The sequence below is a fragment of the Heterocephalus glaber genome, unplaced genomic scaffold, assembly GCF_053883595.1.
Source record: "Heterocephalus glaber isolate CG9 unplaced genomic scaffold, H.glaber_assembly_v1.0 deba00000594, whole genome shotgun sequence".
NCBI classification, from domain to species: domain Eukaryota; kingdom Metazoa; phylum Chordata; class Mammalia; order Rodentia; family Bathyergidae; genus Heterocephalus; species Heterocephalus glaber.
Genome location: NW_028258151.1, coordinates 12,823,914 through 12,842,788, shown reverse-complemented (window position 1 = coordinate 12,842,788; position 18,875 = coordinate 12,823,914). Strand labels below are relative to the sequence as shown.

Below are 18,875 nucleotides of genomic sequence, written 5' to 3'. Positions count from 1 at the left end.
TGTCAAGTTCTGAAAGTCAGGCGTGGGGCTCAAAGTTCTACCCTTTCAATCACATGGTTGGTTTGGTGGCTACCAGTCCCAACCTGAAGCTCTCAGGGGCCCTCAAGAGTCATTCCTTTGGTCTAAATGCAGGTATGGTGGAAAGGGCTTATCATAATAACAAGAGATGCTCTTTTCTTCCCGACTCAGGAAATTTTAAGGTTTTAGAAGCTTGGACAAAGACCAAATACACACTTCTCACTATGTCACAGATTCTCAGTCATGCATTTATTCCTTCTCTCATTTCTCCACGGCTCCTTCATCCAGATACAGAGCGAACACTCTCCATGCAGTATTCAGAATCCTCAGGGTTCTGAAGCAATGGCTTTGGACTTATCTCCAAGGACATGGCATGCTGAGTGCTTTGACTCCACAGACCTAGAGGAGGAGCTCAGCAATCCTCCTAGGAGGGCTTCATGAACTAGACAGCTTGCAAGTGGCTGTGTCAGCAACCCCAGGGGCAGATAGGAAAAGTCAGGTTTGACATTCAGGCCAGAAATTTAAAAACTTCTTTACATTACCTAAGTTGCCAAAGAGGAGGGGGCAAGTGTGTGCTGTTTAAAGGAACACAGGCAGCTCATTTCTGAAAATACACGACTGTATTTGCAAGCCAAGCCCAAAGACATGCAGCCAATTATAAAACATGAAATTCCACTGGTGTACTGTGGTAAGCAAATAGTTGGAAGACTAAATCCAGGGAAGGGCACATTGGTGAGCAACAGCATGTAGTTTCTAACTGACCAGCAGCCAGCCCATTTGGGGAGCTCAGGGGCCCAGGGGGCCCAGGAGAGGTCTGGAAGGGGCAGGGGGAATGAATCAGCTTCCCTGTGCCAACACGTGGCAGGAATGCTCTGTCCACAGAAAAATGTTCATGGAAAGGCTCCAGCTCTTACGCCACTGTAGGGGGGAACTTGCTGAGCTGAAGCTCAGGAATTGGACATGTTGAAGACCACCCAGCAAGTATTTCTGGACAGTCTGTCCCCTACAGATTAGCAGACATAATTTTCCAAACCAAATAAATTTTATGAGCTGCTGAGGGAGGACATGCTAACACAGGAGAGTGGCTACTCGTGGGGCCCAAAGTGGGGAACACAGCCCCAGTTTTCTGGGGTTTTACAGAGAATGCCATAAGGCATTCTACTCTTGCTTCCCTTTAATTTCAACTTTTGTTGAAAAAGCAAGACTGGACGCAGAGGTTGCCGAGCCCATATTCTTCTAAAAGATGTACTCTTTTTTATCTTTTAAATTCTTTTTTGGTACATTTTAGGTATATAATACGTTTACATTTATCATTGGGTGCTTGTACCTGCACATGATTTATCTTAGTTCTTATTTTTTCCCCCATTACCTGTGCACCCTTCACCTTCTCCAGCCTTCCCTATTTACATAGATTTTATTTCCATTTTTTTCTTTTCTCATAATTTTTCCTTTCCCTTCTTCCCTTTCCCCTTCCCCTCCCACCACCACTACACCTTTGGACCTTTTCCTATTTCAAATTATCAATTATTCATTTTAATAATTTTAATCCTTATTTACACTTTCAGTTTCTCACACTAGAGAAACTATTTGGTATTTACACATGTGTGTCCTATTTATTTCACTTAAGAATATGGCCTCAATATGCATCCATTTAGCTATAAATGTCTCTAGTTTCTCATTCTTTATGGCTGAGTAGTACTCCATTTTATAAAAACCACATCTTCTTTATCCAGTTTCCTGTTGATGGGCACTTGGGCTGTTTCTAAGCTTTAGCTATTACAGACTGTGCTGCGATAAACATGGGTGCACATATATCACTGTGGTATGATTCTTTTAATTCTTTGGGGAAGATACCCAGCAGGGAAATAGCTGGGTCAAATGGGACCTCTAGTCCTAGTTTAAAAGATGTACTCTTATGAATCAGAAATGGAGTCACCATGGTGAAAGGCAAAGAGCATTTTACTTCAAAGTGCACATTTTGTGAAACTGCTGTGGAGTGTGAAAAATGAACGCTGGTGGGGAAAACCATGAGAACCTCAAGTGAGGACTAGTCAAGAGCTGGGAAAGGCAACACAGCACACTGTTTAAACTTCTAAAATGATTATTACTCATTATCTTACAGAATGGTAACTGGTCAGATTCCTCAGGAAATTCAAATTTACTGAATACATGTTGACACAGGGCTTAAAGAGAGTAGAAAAAAAGGACTTTATTTTTCAACCATAAAAATGATGTTTTGAGGGGCCAGGGATGTAGCTCAGGGGCGCCGCGTCTGCCTTGCAAGTGCAAGGTCCTGAGTTTGATCCCCTGTACCAGAAAAAAACTGACCCTTTATTTTTTTTATTTGTAAATTTTTTTTGGTACCAGGGATCGAACTCGGGACCTTACGCTTGCAAGGCAGGCGGCAGAACCACTGAGCTAAATCCTCAGCCCTTGTTTTGACCTTTTAAACATTAAATAATTTCACTTCTATTTTCTGTCTAAATCTTACTTTATCAAAGTCCTGGACCATCAGCTTTCACAAAAAATGTTATTAAAATACACATTTTAATATTTTAAAGAGTTATATATTAAAAGTGGAAATACTCTACTAGGAACTAGATCCTCTTACCTGTAACAACAACAGAATTTTGAATGTGCTCATTTTCCAAATGCAATAATAGATACCCATTTGAAGATGGGGAAGAAAGACCCACTTTAAAAAGACAGAAAGTTCAAAACAAAAATATAATAAAACCTTGAGAATAGAAATGTCTAAAATATATATGTGGAAAATATATCAGAAATTCCTTTAAAATCACAAAAATAATGCTGAACAAATGGAAAGTCAGGGCTGGGCGTTTAGCTCAGTTATTCCGGTGCCTGCCTTGCAAGCACAAGGTCCCGAGTTCAACTCCCAGTACCAAAAAAAAAAAAGAAAACAAATGGAAAATCAGGTGTGTTCTTGGATAGGTAGCCAGAAAAACCTTAAGATCATAAAGATATCAGCTCTCCCTAAATTAATTTATATCCTTAATGTGAGTCTTCCCACAAAAAACATTAGGTGTCTTCCCTGAAGCCAGAAAAAATGGTGTTAAAGTTTATTTGGGAGATAAAACAAGCAATAACATATATAAATACATATATAACTCCCCTCTCCCACCTAAATCACCAAAGTAAAAAAAAAGAGGAATATAAGGGAGCTAGTCCTATTTTATACCATCATTAAAGCAAAATGGTACTAAGGCATGAGTACATATGTTACAGGACAAAGAACCAGAACAGAAAATAGCAAAATAGGACCAACTACATATAAAAATTGAGTACATGATGAAGGGAGCCTCATAAGTCTGCAGAAGGACTGTAGTGGGGTTGTGGTGCTTGTGTCCTCAATCACACTCAAGATGGCTGAAATATTCTATTACTTAGGAGTGGAAAAAACAACCCTCTTATTTCAACAAATAACTGCAAAACCAACCTTGTATTACAAAACTTGTGAAACAACCAGAATTTAATTCCTGACTAGATATGAAATGATAATAAGGAATTAGTGTCAATTTTTAGATGTAAAAATGGTACTGTAGCTACATCTTTTTTTTTTTTTCAGTACTGGAGACTGAACCCAGGGAGTTCACACTAAGCTACATCCTCAGCCCTTTCCTTTATTTTTTATCTTGCGACAGGGTCTTTCTAGGTTGTTAAGTTGCCTAGGTTAGGTTCAAAATTGTGAGCCTCCTGTCTTAGCCTCCCAGAGTGCCTGTGCCACGCCACCATGTCTGGCTATAACTATCTTTGTAAAACTGCACCTTGTAATAAAGAAGGTTCTATATATGTAATGGCCTTCCAATTTCTCTCTAAAAGCATTTAAATAATAAAGAATTGATAAAAGGGAAAAAAATTTGAGACAGGGTCTCACTAAGTTGCGGGGTTGCCCAGGCTAGGCTTGATCTTGTGATCCTCCTGCTTCAGCTTCTCAGACTGTTGGGATTATAGGCACGTGTCACCATGCTCAACTGAGCGATGTAAAGAATTATTAACCCAACTTTAAAAAAATTATACTTTTAAACAAAATTTAAGGCTCGTAAGTAGTAAATATCATTTTAAAAATCACATATCAATGATCATTACATGTCGTATACATGTATCAGTTATCACACTATAACCTATCAATACGGTAATAAACATTTTTTGAATTAAAAAAATCATATCAACTTTCTACCTTGAATTTTAAAACATGAATGATTTGAATCTCATTTTTTTTTGCACTTTATTAAATTCTTTTATTGGTACATTGTAGGTATACAACACAATTACATTTCTCATTGCGAATTGTACCTTTACATAATGCATCTTGGTTCTTATTTTTTCCCCATTCCTAGCCCTCCCTTCACCCCCTCCACCCTTCCCTATTTACAAAGACTTTATTTCCATTTTTTCCATTTCTCATCATTTTTCCTTTCCCTTCTTTCCTTTCCCCTGCCCCTCCCACTACCCCTACCCCTTTGGACCTTTTCTTCCTATTTTGCATTATCGATTATTCATTCTAACCATTGGTACATTTTAGGTATACAATATAATGACATTCATCATTGGAAATTTGCACCTTTACATAGTCTCTCTTGGTTCTTATTGAATCTCATTTTTGAGACTAAGTAGAATCTGGCAATTAAGGTGGAATTCCCATGAAGAAATAAACAATATTTTAAACACTGAAGAGAGAGTAACTGCTAAAATTATCTGAGCAGGATCCATGGAACGAACCCCTGTGAGTAATAGAGACATGATCAGGGATTCTGTGGGCAAAACCATTTTCATAAATATACCATGATGGCATTTATCTTTCATCCTCTCATGCTTATAAGTGTACAGTCTAATCATGCACAGGCTACATGACATCTGATGTTATTTCCCTGACACTCAATGAAAAATAGGCTTATGTATTTTTACTGTCTCGAAGAATTTTAAAGATAAGTATGTTTAGGATATAAATATGCATATTCTCAGACATTAGGTTTATTCTCTTTTTGTCTACTATGCTCTTGCTATAATTGGTTATACCTGACATTACTTCTACATAAAAAAATCAGTAATTTAAGCTAGGTATGCCTGTGATCCCAGCTACTTAGGAGGCGAAGGCAAGAGGATCACAAATTTGAGGCCAGCCTGGGTAACTCTGCAAGAGTTGAAAAATAACAAGGTCTAAGGATATAACTCAATAGTTGAGCACTTGCTTAGCATGTATGAGGCCCTGGGTTCAATGTCTAGTACTTTAACAAATAAAAAAAACCAATATATAAATAAACAAACAAACAAAAAAGTCTTGATATTTCCCCTTGTGTTTATGTGGAAATACAGCAAGACACAAGTGCTGTGCTGAGGTTTTCTGTAGTAACATTTTTTTTTTTTTTTGGTACCAGGGATTGAACTCGGGAACTTGTGCTTGTGAGGTAGGTGGTGGAACCACTGAGCGAAATCCCCACCCCTGTAGTAACATTTTTTAAAACTTTTCTAAATTAAAACATTTTTAACTGAATTTTAGATAATTTTATATTACATATAAATATTTTATACCGAGTCCACCAAAAATGTATATACACTTCAGGATAAGAAAAACTTGTATAAATATCTTAATACTAAATTCATTAAGACATCATGAGATTAATACAAGTTAACTTTGGCCTCTATTGCAAGAGTTGCTCAAAGTGGTGGCCATTAGCTTCCAGACATTCACTAGTATGGCTAACTGCTGCTTGGGTGACCTTGGTCAAAGTGTCCACTGAGATTGCTGCACATGCATTTTCAATCTCTTCTGTAAGGGCTGGCAATATAGTGAGTTTTCTGTGAAATATGACATCCTTTAGGGTCTCCCATAGATAAAAGTCTGCAGATATCAAAGTAGGAGAACGTGTATATTATACAAATTTTTCTTTTCCTGAAGTGTGTATACATTTTTTGGGCAGACTCTGTATAAAACATTTAATTTATATAATATATATTTTATATCCATATATTCTAATACATAGTTTAATTTTAGAATTTACTAACATTTTATTCAAAAACTAAAATTTATTTACATTTTCTTAAATTTAAGAATGGACTGCTGGCTGTGAAAAGGAGAATTAATACATTCTCTTTCTCACACCACAGCTGTTATACCAGGAAAAGATGCAACACACACATCAAAATGTTCTCTGACTCATAAGACAGGGACATCTATTCCAGAGAAAGTGGACTAAGCTATAAACAAAAGTAGAAATAGGAGGAAAGTTGTTGTTGCCTTCACTTTGCAGATGTTAATAATTTACCGTCTGTGCCTTAAACAACAAAATGTTTCAGGACTGTTATGGGACTAGTTAATTGCAGCATCAATTTGAAGCCATTCAGAGTCTAAACAAAAAGGAATTAAATGATTTAAAAGTAGATATGACTCATTAATACTTTGCCAAGAGAACCATACTTATACCAAAACCTCTAGGCCTGGCTGGCCTTGGTGTATGGTTTATTTTTCTGGTGTCAGCACCAGGAAAACATGGGAGATTTTTTTGTGAAACACGGCCATACCTCCAGGTGGACAGAAATTTAAAGTGTTGAAGTACCACTGAGAATTTCACGGTTTTTCCTGTGACACCTGTGTGATGTTGGCACTGACTGCAAAAACAACAGTGGGTAAAACTGCTGCACCTCAGGAAGATCAGGGACCCGCTGTCACTGTCCTTGCCTGTATTCCTCACTACCACACCCTCATAGGAAAAGCAGATGTATTCACCTAATAACCTTTGCTAAAGCAGTGTAATTGCTGCTGATTTTATTCAGTTGTTACCCTTGAGAAATTTAAAAATCTACACAGTAAAATACAGTATACACAAAGCACTTCTGCTCTGTGACCCAAAACGATAGCTGTCTTCAGAAAAGCACTCCTACACTTGTGTGAGCTCTGGAAATTTACGGTACGTGGAAGTATACTTGAAAGAATGATTACCAGACAAACAATACTTACTCACACTTGACTATTTAGCATGTACTTTTCAAAAAACTAGCAAAATGACTCAATCAACTTAAGAAAAACAAATGACAGAATTGTGGCCCAGGATCAATTTGAGCTCTTAAACAGAAATTAGAATCTTGGAGAATCTATGTCTGTCAACATGAGCTGACAGCTTACCAAGAGTTAAAGACACTGATAATCAGATTGGTGGTGATAGTGATGATTATAAGTATTCCTGCTATATACTGAAGTATGTCAGATCTACATATCTCAATGAACCAAAGTTTTCCAAACAAACCATGCTCAGTGCTACAAAATCTTGCAAAAGATGCAAGGTCATGAATTCGATCCCCTGGTTCTGCAAAAAACAAAACAAAACAAAACAAAAAACAAAACAAAAATCTTGTAAAAGATCCAAAACAGCACATGATCAATGGGTTTTAATGTAACAGAGTATGAAAAGTTCATTAATAGAATTTTAGATTCTACACAGTTAACAATCTTTTTAAAAAAATGACTATTTTCAAAATTTGGTGAGGCATCAAAGCAGAGTGTCCAGAACTATCTGAGGTGGTTACTACAATATTCCTGCCTTTGCTAACTACTTATATGTGTGGGGTTGGATTTTCTTTATACACTTCAGTCAAAACAAGTCCCACCAGATTGAATACAGAAGGAGATTTGAGAATCCAGTTGTTAAACCACAGAATGAAACCTTGAAATATAAAAATAATGCCAATCTTGCCAAACAATGTTTTGGGATTTTTTGGAGGTAGGATCTTGCTATTAACCTAAGATGGCCTCAAACTCTCACTCCTCCTGCTTCAGGCTCCCAAGTTCTGGGATCATAGGCATGAGCCACCATACCTGACTTGCCAAACATTTTGTGTGTGTGTGTTGGAAAAGATCATGACGAGTTTTCAAAAAACTATGCTATTTATGTTAACATATAATCAGTTTTTAAAAATAAGACTTTTTTGGGCCAGGGATTTAGCTCAGTGGTATCGCACCTGCCTCGCAAGTACGAGGTCCTGAGTTCAATCCCTAAGACTTTTTCTCTACCAGTGAGCTATACTTATTCCCCTAGTCCAGTAAGTATTTTAAAATTTGTTTTAAATTTAAGTATGACAAATATTGATAGGTATAATCCATATTTTTAAAAAGTTCTTTAGAGGGGTTGAAGGGAGGGCTGGGCAAGGGTGAAAAATAAGAACCAAGAGAGACTATGTAAAGGTGCAAATTTCCAATGATGAATGTCATTATATTGTATACCTAAAATGTACCAATGATTAGAATGAATAATTGATAATGTAAAATAGGAAGAAAAGGTCCAAAGGGGTAGGGGTAGTGGGAGGGGCAGGGGAAAGGAAAGAAGGGAAAGGAAAAATGATGAGAAATGGAAAAAATGGAAATAAAGTCTTTGTAAATAGGGAAGGGTGGAGGGGGTGAAGGGAGGGCTAGGAATGGGGAAAAAATAAGAACCAAGATGCATTATGTAAAGGTACAATTCGCAATGAGAAATGTAATTGTGTTGTATACCTACAATGTACCAATAAAAAAATTTAATAAAAAAAAAGTTCTTTGGGATTCTCAATTTTTAAGAGTGAAGAGGGATACTGAGATCAAAACATTTGAAAACTGCTATCATATTTGTATAACATTTCTAACACACCAAAACATTTTCTAAGAAAAGGGAAAACAAAGCTGGACAATAGCGTAAAAGGACATCACTTACAGCAAAAAGGCCTCATTTACAGCTTCAAAGAATGCAGGACAGAGGACTTCCTGAGGTTCATGTCCATGGTAGGTGAGCATGCCCTCCACCAGGGGTTCAAAATCAGGCAGCGTAACAAGCGGGACACAAACCTGTGACAAGGAGGCCACTCGTTCGGGAGCCATCCTAAGCAAGAAATAAAATAAGAAATAATTACCCTAATCTGAGAGCCACATGTAATTAAAGGCATATAAAATCTTTATGCTGAAAAGGTCAATGACTGGTTTTGGCCTGAACACAGAGAGAACTTTCCTAATGCTGTCCATTAACTGTTCTATTTGTTCTCCAAAAAGAAACACTTTAGCTGCCCTTCCCATTTTAATGTCACTATCGGGATTTTGTTTGACATAACTATCTACAGATGCTTCCAACTGGCCATGTCCCCAATAGAATTCCTGAATTTCCTTTTCAAGTATCCTAACTCCAGTGCTCCCTAAATGAAGCTGGGGCCTGGTTCCTCCCTTCTCCCACTCCCCATCTGATCCAATACTGTCAACTCACCTGACCTCTTCTCAACATTTCTACAGATACCTCTGACTTCCGGGCAGCACCACTTCCAGCCTGTCAGGGTAGTACACAGTCTCCTTACCTTCTCCCTGCCTTTGCCCTCATTCTTGCTGCTTATTATCACAACAGCTCCTGCAAACCTTACAACTCCACATCATACCACTTGTCTACTCACAGCTTTGCAATTGTGTCCTGCCTCCCCCAGGGAAAAAGCAGTCTTGTAGTAGTCACTTTAGCCTTCCTGATGGGTCCCCTCATTCCCCTGGTTTCTTTTCCTACTCTTACCTTTGTCCTTTCTGCCTCCTGCTGCTCCAAATTAGGCCCTGCTGTTCATCATGCCTGGAACACATGGCTGGGTCACCTGCTTTGTCCAAGTCTCAGCTCAAATGTCACTTTGTAAGCAAAATCTTCCCTGACTATACCCTATCAGTGCACTATCTGTCACCTGTGCAATCTAAATTTAAATGAATTGAAGTAAAATTAAAAATCCAGCATCTAGCCCTAGCCACATTTCAAGTGTTCAGCAGCTACACAAGGCCAGTGGTGACTGTCTGGCAGCAAAATCCCACAGGGCATGCCATTCTACAGAAAGCAGGTGTCGGAGTACCCACCAGCCCTTCATCCCTTTTCTTATGTGTCCCATTAGCTGATCTGTGATATGGCACTTGTGTACTGCTCAGGGACAGTGTCTTCTGCTAGCACAGAATCCTTCTGAGGACAGGTCCCTTTTTCATAGCCCTTTTCCTAGCACCAAGCAACTACTTATACATGCTGTGTGCTCAAGAAACACATGTTACATGAATGTCTAGAGATTAATAAAAAGAAAATTCTGGCTATACACTATTAGCTCTTTTTCTAGGTATTTTAATACATAATCATAAATATAGAAATGTAAATTTGTGTTTTGTGAGATATAAACGACACCACAATATAGAACATATACCAACCCCTCATTGTTTTAAACTTGCTGCCTATTTTTTAAAAGTATGTATGTTTTGTAATTTAACAATAGCAGTTCAGTTGTTTCTAATGTTTCACTGTTAGAACAGTGCTGCTGCTGTGGCCTCACATGTGCCTATCTGTGCCCATGTGGGAGTACCTGCATATTAAATTCCCATCCCAATTTCCTTTTCTACCCTTGCCAGGGATATTATTATCCACTTTTATTTCTTGCTGATTTGGCAGGCAAAAATTATTATACTAATGCTTTCATTTGCATTTGTTGATAATTTGGGAGACTGAGTTAATTGTTACCCACTTGCTTTTCCTCTTCAGTGAATCTATTTGTAAATTACTAAGCATTTGTCCTACACATTCAATGACTATGTGTTGGCTGCTCAGGATATTCAAACTGTTTATCCTGATAGAGAAGCAAAGATGATAAAGCCTAGGGAGGGAGAGAAGCGGTGAAATGATGGACAGTGTCATGCTGAAAAGCAGAAGACACAAGGGGAAAGGACTGGTAGGACCTGACGAGAAAGTTATATTTGGGGAGGGTTCTGAAGGAAGTACAAGCAAACCATGAACATATCTAGGGAGAAAGTGCTATCATGTATCCTTACAGGTTAGGGAGACTTAAATGGAACTGTTTGTAGAGGGTAGGCATACTCTGTGTATTTGTACAGAAATGAATAAATAAACGATGGTTTATTTACAGAATGGAATGTTACCTGGAAGTTAAAATGATGAACTAGGCCTACATTATCCAAATACATAAAGCTTGAATATATGATAGCATGTGTGGTGGCACACACCTTTAATACCAGCACTTCGGAGGCTGAGGCAGAAGAATCTTGAGTTCATGGCTAGCCTGGGATACACAGTGAGTTCAAGGCAGGCCTGGACTACAGTGAGACCCTAGCTCACGAGTACTTGTCTCCAAAAACAAAACAAACAAAAATAATGAAGAGAGAAAGCCAACTTGTAAAGAGATATTCCTAGTTCGTCATTACTTATGTAAAGTTTAAGAACACAACAGTACATTTATGAAGGAAGTGTGCTAAAACATGATAAGAAGAGTCTATACCAACTTCTTGGACGTGGTGACTCCTGAGGAGAAGAAGAAATGGGAAAGGGAAAGATGTTTCAATTGTCATTGAAACATTTTATTTCTTTAAAAAGATTAAATATAAATATTAATAAAATGTTAGCATTGTAAAATTTGGTCAATGATACATAGATTTTCTACATGTTACAACAATTTTGTAATTAAACTTTTAAAAACTAAAACACAATGTTACCTAATAAAATACTGAAAATGAAAAGATAATATTCATAATACAGAACTGCTTAAAATTTATTCCCCTCTGGAGTATTTTTCTTTTTATTTTAAATATTTTTTGTACTCTTCCTGTTATTAAATTACATTGGTCTCTTTAGAATTATTCATTTTATTACTTAGATCACTTGAACAATTTACCTCTTAGATATATTCAACTGAAGAATTTCTCTCCAGATAGTTGCACTAAAACATCCAAACATCTTATGAGTTGACAGGAAACTGTTCTGATATACACAGTAAAAGGGAATTTAAAAGATTGTTCTCAAGTTGATTGCACCACATAAATTCAACCAAATATGAGTCCAAAATACCATGAGGAACTACTCTCATGGTTGTGCACTTTGCTTTATACATTTATTCCAAAGGAACTCAATGTTTTGGATACACATGTCAAGACGTGAACAAACTATAAGTTGGGGCCATTATGGTTAATGTGAGGATGTCAGCAACCAAAGAAAGGCTGAATATTGTTATATGCAGCTCATAAATTGAAGTGAATGGCAGAAGCAGACCAAATTATGAGCCCAAATGCACTTCTGAACTGCTGTCTTCTGTCCAATGTGACAGCACCAACTGAACAACTGGTCCCTAAGGGTCACGTTTGTCAACTGATTCTTCAATTGAACACATCACGTTTGTCAACTGACTCTTCAATTGAACACTCTGTTCTTGCCTTCTGGGTCAAATTCCTGGAGAGAGAAATGTGGGGTTTTGGTATTGGAGATGCTATCTTTCAACCTGCAATTGGTTATTTGGAAACTGTTGACAATCGTCTGTGTCCAAACTCTCCTGACCACTACTGTTTGTAGCTAAAAATTTTCTGTTTGTGCCAGATTATGCCTCATAATTATTTGTGAAAGATGCTTATTTCTCAAAAAAAATTATGGACAAATTCCTTGGCGCAGGGCAAAGTCTATGAATGATGCCCATGTTAGTACCTCAGCTGGCAACAGCTGCAAGGAAGAAATGCTAATTAATTTGGTTAGCAGTTCATGTTATTCCTAGTGAAAGCAAATCTATGATATAACTAGTAAAATTCCTAACTGAATTTACTAAGACTAGGTACTGCCCGTGCTAGCAGAATATTTCCTGCATGGTGACACATTGGATACAATCCTAATTTGCTCTATTGAATAATGCTTACCATAGTTTTTTTTTTTCTTTTCTTTTTGAAAAAGAATTTTACAATACTAAGATAAAAGTTTTTCAGGTACTTTTCTGAATGTGTTGAGCCATCCACAGTTTTCAGGGAGATTCAATTTCTTCTAATTTTATTTACACTCATGAGAAGATCAAATTTAAAAAGCAACTTGATGCCTAACATGCTTTTTGAGCCTTTTTGTTGGTTCTTAAAGTCTTATTTTTTAAAAGCTAAAACCGGGAAGTTCTGTTTGCCATCTATAAGAGAATATGGACCTCTAAAAGTCTGTGTAAGACTCAAAACTCTCAACTTCACAGTTCTCTAATAAATTACAAAGTCAACCAACTGTGTCCTGTTTTAAGGAGTAACTGAGTTCATGAAATTAGGCCACCTAGCACTGTGATGATATCTCAAAGCCAGGTGCCAAACATGCTGGAGTCTTTACAGTTGCTGTCATTTGTAATACCAATTAAATACATATCATAATACCCTATAACATTCTCTTATATATCTGAAGTTATCTGTATATTTTTAAGATTTACACATTTTAAATGTTTAATCTGAATACAACATAGTGGGCAAATTACTTTCTGGTCCATGCTTAAATCTAGGATATTCCCCCACTCTGGAGAGTGTGGCAGAAGGATCACAAGTTTGAGCCCACTGTAGGTAACTTACTGTGAGACCTTGTCCCAAAAGAAAAATGAAAAAAAGCGCTGGGGATGTAGCTCATTATGAAGGCCCTAGGTTAAATACCCAATACCATAAGGGAAAAACAAACAACAGCAACAGCAAAAAAGAAGATATTCCCATCCATTTATGAAGTTCAGATTTATCATTCTTTTCCTTTCACTATTAGGACCTCAAAAGTTCAAGCAGTCAAAAGCTTGTGAATAATGCTACGCTGTTGCCTCTGCTCCCTGGAGGTATTCATGTTGTTATTATTTTAACTTTTTTGCTACATGAATGTTTAAAGTTAATTTCAAAAAATTAAAAAATCTCATGAAAATACAGAAATGGATCAAGGAACAACAACAAGAAAAAAAATATTGAACTTGATCTAGTTTTCTTTTACATTATTTTAGGGACCTGATAAATGGTCTATCATGGTATTTTAAGAAGGGATTCTCCTGCCATCAAGTAAAATCAACAATTCAATGGCAGAATATTTAAATTTGATCCAGTTCTTTGCTAAAAACCACCCTGAAGAAGTGAAGTTCTGGACTTGTTGAGTGTTGTCAATTTATTGTGCAGTCCTGCAGTTTGCAGTAGATGGCTTGGAAAGCTACAGTGCAACCTCACAGGAAGGACGTTTCCAGTAGCACATTGTTACAGTCAAGACTTCTGCAGCTGAACTCCTCTGCAGAAATCACTTGGAGTGCTGCTCTAGCAGAGGCAAGACCTAACACCTAGAGTAATCCAGTCTGAAAAGGGCTGCATAACTCCCCCTTAAAGTTGGCTATCCAAGCCTGGCAGGCTTCAGGGCAGAAGAGGAGTCGCAGAGGCCAGCAGCATCTCAAGGCCCTTCAGGGGGTTGTCACTGGCTTGCCTGCATTTTATTAAACACAAGCACTACCTAAGTTTTTAGAGACTTTAACATTGTTTGGGGAAGTTATTCATATTGGACCTTTTTCAGCCTAGCTAGGAGATAAATTCTCTGCCCATGAGCTGCAGTGCATCTTGATCAATGTCCTCAGTGCCACAGTCATCTTTCCTTCCCACCAATCACTAGGTGGTCGCCAACTCTCTTGTTTTCTCTTTTCAGATACTAAGAGAAAAATTGCACTTACAGGTCTTTTAGGGAGCAGCGTCACAGCTGGAGGGCAAGATCTCCCCTGTGTGCTTTTTTCATTTCTAACTCTGGATGAGTGATGAGCACATCGTTTAATTTCACAGACATCCACACAGCCCTGACTCTATGCAAAAATATTGTTAGGTTTGTGTAAAATATACACATGAAAAGACATCCACTATTACATACAAACATACATACACAACTCTCTCCCTCCTGTCCCACCCAGATAGCTCATAATATTCCAAAATGTTCAGGTATTAACAACTCAAATGTCTTTAATATCTTTGAAAATGGATGTTAACTGAGTTTGTGTTTATAGTTCAGTGCTCTATCCATGAGGCCCTGAGTTCAATTTCCAGCAAGGCCCCCTTACCCCCAAGACTTCTCAAAACCACATTAATTAATTTTAGATCTAAAATCATCTGGTGGTGAGTCAGAAAAAAATGGCAGAGCACTGTGAAAAATAAATGTTGCTGAAGAGACCTCTGCCATTTAGGAAAATGGTAAAGAACAAGAAGTTAATTTTAGAAAAAGCGAGTATTTGAGGAGAAAAAAAGCCATTCACACATAAGAACAGATCAGTATGTGTGGTTCAAAAACAAATCATCTTTATGAAAACTTTGCTATGTATCATTAAAAAATACTACAGTTAATCTATTAACACAGTATAGGAATTCATACAAAACAAAAACAAAACAGGGCTGGGGATTTAGCTCAGTGGTTCCATCACCTGCCTTGCAAGCGCAAGGACCCAAGTTTGATTCCAGGTACCAAAAAAAAAAACCACCTTAACCAGAATCCTATCACAGTATCTTAACATTTTCAGGCTATTACTAAGGATTGATATCTCAAGCCATGATTTCTACACTGCAAAGGGAAAAAACCAACACAGTGAAGAGGCAATCTAAATAATGACAAAAAAATTTTTTTGGAGGCCGGGGATGTAGCTCAGTGGTTTCACCTCCTGCTGCGCAAGCGCAAGGACCCGAGTTCGATCCCCAGTACCAAAAAAAAAAACAAAAAATTTTTTTTTGCTAGCTACTCATCTGACAGAGGACCAATGTCTAGAATATACAAGGATCTAAAAAAAACCCCCAAAAAACCAGAACTCCCAAAATATACACCCAATCAAAAATTGGGCAACTAAAATGAAGAGACACTTCTCAGAAGTACAAATGGTCAATGAGTACACACACAAAAAAACTCAACACGACTGGCCATTTGAGAAATGCAAATTAAAACAAAACTGAATTTCACCTCACTCCAGAAGGAATGGCTACCATCAAAAAATAAAACAATGGGCCAGGGATTTAGCTCAGTGGTTCTGGCACCTGCCTCGCAAGCGCAAGGTCCCAAGTTTGATCCCCAGTACCCCCCCCAAATAGAAATCAAACAATAACAAATGCTGGAGAGGCTGTGGGGAAAAAGGAACTATATTGTGGTGGGAATATAAACTAGCACAACCAGTATGAAAATCAGTATGGAGATTCCTCAAAAAACTAAAAATAGAAATTCTTTTTGTTTGGTACCCAGGATTGAACTCCTGAGTTTTTGCAAGGCAGGCATGGTGCCACTGAGCTAAATCCCTGGCCCCTAAAAATAGAAATTCTATTCATCTGAACTATTCCCCTTCTAAGTATCTTCCCAAAAGAGTTCAAGACATCACATTACAGTGCTATATGCAAACCCACGTTTATAATGGTACAATTCATAAAAGCTAAATCTTGGAAGAGACTATATATGAACCAACAGATGAACTGATAAATTAAATGTGGCATTTATTGGCATTTATACACAATGGAGTACTACTCTGCCATAAAAAATAATAAATTTGAATCATTTGTGGGAAAATGAATGCACCTTGAGACCATGTTAAGGGAAATAAAATAGACACACAAGCTTAAATATTGCATAACTTCTCTTATATGATAAACCCTAAAGTTTAAAGAACAAAACAAAACATAGACAATAGGAAACAGGGAGTTAGATCTTTTGCAAATGGGAAAGGATTTAGGGATAGGGAGGGAGTGGAGAGGGGAAGGGGAATAAAAAGAATTAAGACATGTCCTTACTCTCTAGAATGAATGTAAACATTATATAATGCATGTATGTACTAGTAAAAAGTAAATATTCAAAAAGTAGTGCAGACAGCTTTCCTCAAACTTTAGTGTACATAAGAATCATCTGCAAGGAGGGTAAAAACACATTCCTCTGCCTCAGAATCCTGTGGATTCTGGGGACCATGCTTTTGGCAAGACCAGTGCAGGACACTGGACAGACATTGATGGTTAAAATGTAAGACCAATGAGGAACAGCAACTTGCATGATCCAGGCAAGAGGAAATAAGTTGGAAATGGAACATAAGAGACTGAGCCAAGTGACAAAGTATGTTAACATACTATTTTCGCTTTATGCTCCCAACTTGCAGAAATTATGGGAGAATTTTTATAATTAAACATATAATACTACAAACACAAGGGGAGGGGCTTTTGGTGACCCACAAATTATAAGCAAAGCTTGAAATTGCAGGGAGGTGGGACTTTTTGAAGGAAACTACCACAGCCCCAAAAGCTTACAAGACATACTATAAAAGCTAAGAGTTGCTTGGAGAAAGCATGTATATGGCACCAATAAGACAATCTGTTGGACCACTGCAATAATAACAGGAGCTCGCTAGACCTTCATAAACTCTTCCTTCCTATCCACTGTCTCCAAACAAGGGACAAGAGCAATGTCCTGTTCCTAACAGGAAGGAGGGAGGAAAAGCAAGCACCAAGTGGCTATCAACCCTATGCTCTGCTGCCTAGAAAACAATTTATTAGCAACCCCAAATAATACCAAATCCTGATCTTCCCTATACCTATCAGAGGTAATCTGTAAGAAATGCTTATGGAACCTCTCAGCTGTTGGGGACATAAGTAAATAGGCACAAGCCCTTTCTCCAAAAAGTTTTTCATAACCTAATAGATGTCTCATTAATGTCACAGTTTATACTTTCCTGAAACAAAGGAAAAATCCTTTGTTGAGAGATATTTTTCCAGTGGCTAGTTTAAATTGTTTTACTTAGCTTTCTTTCCCTAATTTAACAAGTTACCATTCAAGGGTATTCCAATGTGGGTTTTTTTTTTTTTTGGTACCGGGGATTGAACTCGGGTCCTTGCGCTTGCGCAGCAGGCAGTGAAACCACTGAGCTACGTCCCCGGCCCTTCCAATGTGGTTTTTTGTTTGTCTTTTTACTTTTGTTTTAAAGTATATGTCTGCATTACATAATAATGACAGTTACCTCTGAGAATGGAAATTGTAGCCAATATAAAATTTATCATCTTAACCATTTGTGAAGTATACACTACTGCTATGTTAAACATATGTCTTTGTTGCAGATCTCTACAACTTTCCCATTTTACAAAAATGAAACTCTATACTCATGGAAGAGCCCCCTTCTCTTTCTCTCAGCTGCTGGCAACTGCCACTCTGTTTTCTAAGGGTCTTCTTTTGATACTTTGCACAATTGGAAACATGCAGCATTTGTCTCTTTGGATGACTTGGTATATGACAAGATTTCCCTTTTCAGGGATAAATAATATTCAATTGTATCTATATAACATGTTTCCTTTCTGAATTCATCCACTTATGGGCATATAGGTTGCTTCCACCTGTTGTCTCATGCAAATAATGGTAAACATGGATGTATCTTTCAAAGAACCTGTTTTCAATTCTTTTGGATATATACACAGAAGCGGGATTGCCAAATCATGGTAATTCTATTTTTAATTTTAAAGGAACATCTATACTGTTTTCTGTGAACAATGAACAATGCTTCAAGTTTCTCCACATTCTCACCAACAGTTATTTCTTTCCCCTTCCCTCCCTTTCTCCCTTAGTAGAGGCCAACCTAATGGGTATGAAGTGATATCTTTTGTGTTTCTGATTTGCACTTTTCTGATGACCAGTGATGTTGGGCATCTCTGTATATGCTTGTTAGTCATATGTGTATATTATTTGAAAAAAATCTATTCAAGTTCTTTGCCTATTTTTAATCAGATTTTTTTTTATTGTTGAGTTGTAGGAATTCTCTGTACTTTCTACTCAGAGTGATGGTTTGCAAGTATTTTTCCCATTCCATACATAGGCTTCCACTCAATCTGGGAACTATTTCCTTTGCTCTGTACTTTCAAATTTCATGTAGTACCATTTATCTATTCTTGCTTTTCTTCCCCATACTTCTCATGTTATATCCAGGAAATCACTGCCAAATCCAGTTACAAAGCTTTCCCTGTTTTCTTAGTCTAGGGTTTTACAGTCTTCAATTTTTGTATATGGTATAAGGTAAGGGTCTAACTTAATTCTTTTGCAAATGGAAATAACTGTTTTCTCTCTTTTATTGAAGAGGCTATC

General features: G+C 37.4%; 1 protein-coding gene across 3 annotated transcripts in view; it reads right to left on the bottom strand.

Moving 5' to 3' along the window:
• Window positions 1-18,875, bottom strand: part of Fancc (FA complementation group C) — a 231,477-nt gene that overhangs the window by 42,222 nt on the left and 170,380 nt on the right. For all 3 annotated transcript variants that reach the window (XM_021259374.2, XM_021259375.2, XM_087204972.1), the window contains exon 7: window positions 8,718-8,882. In XM_021259374.2, the coding sequence (XP_021115033.1) occupies window positions 8,718-8,882 (165 nt within the window). The remainder of the gene's footprint in view (window positions 1-8,717; window positions 8,883-18,875) is intronic.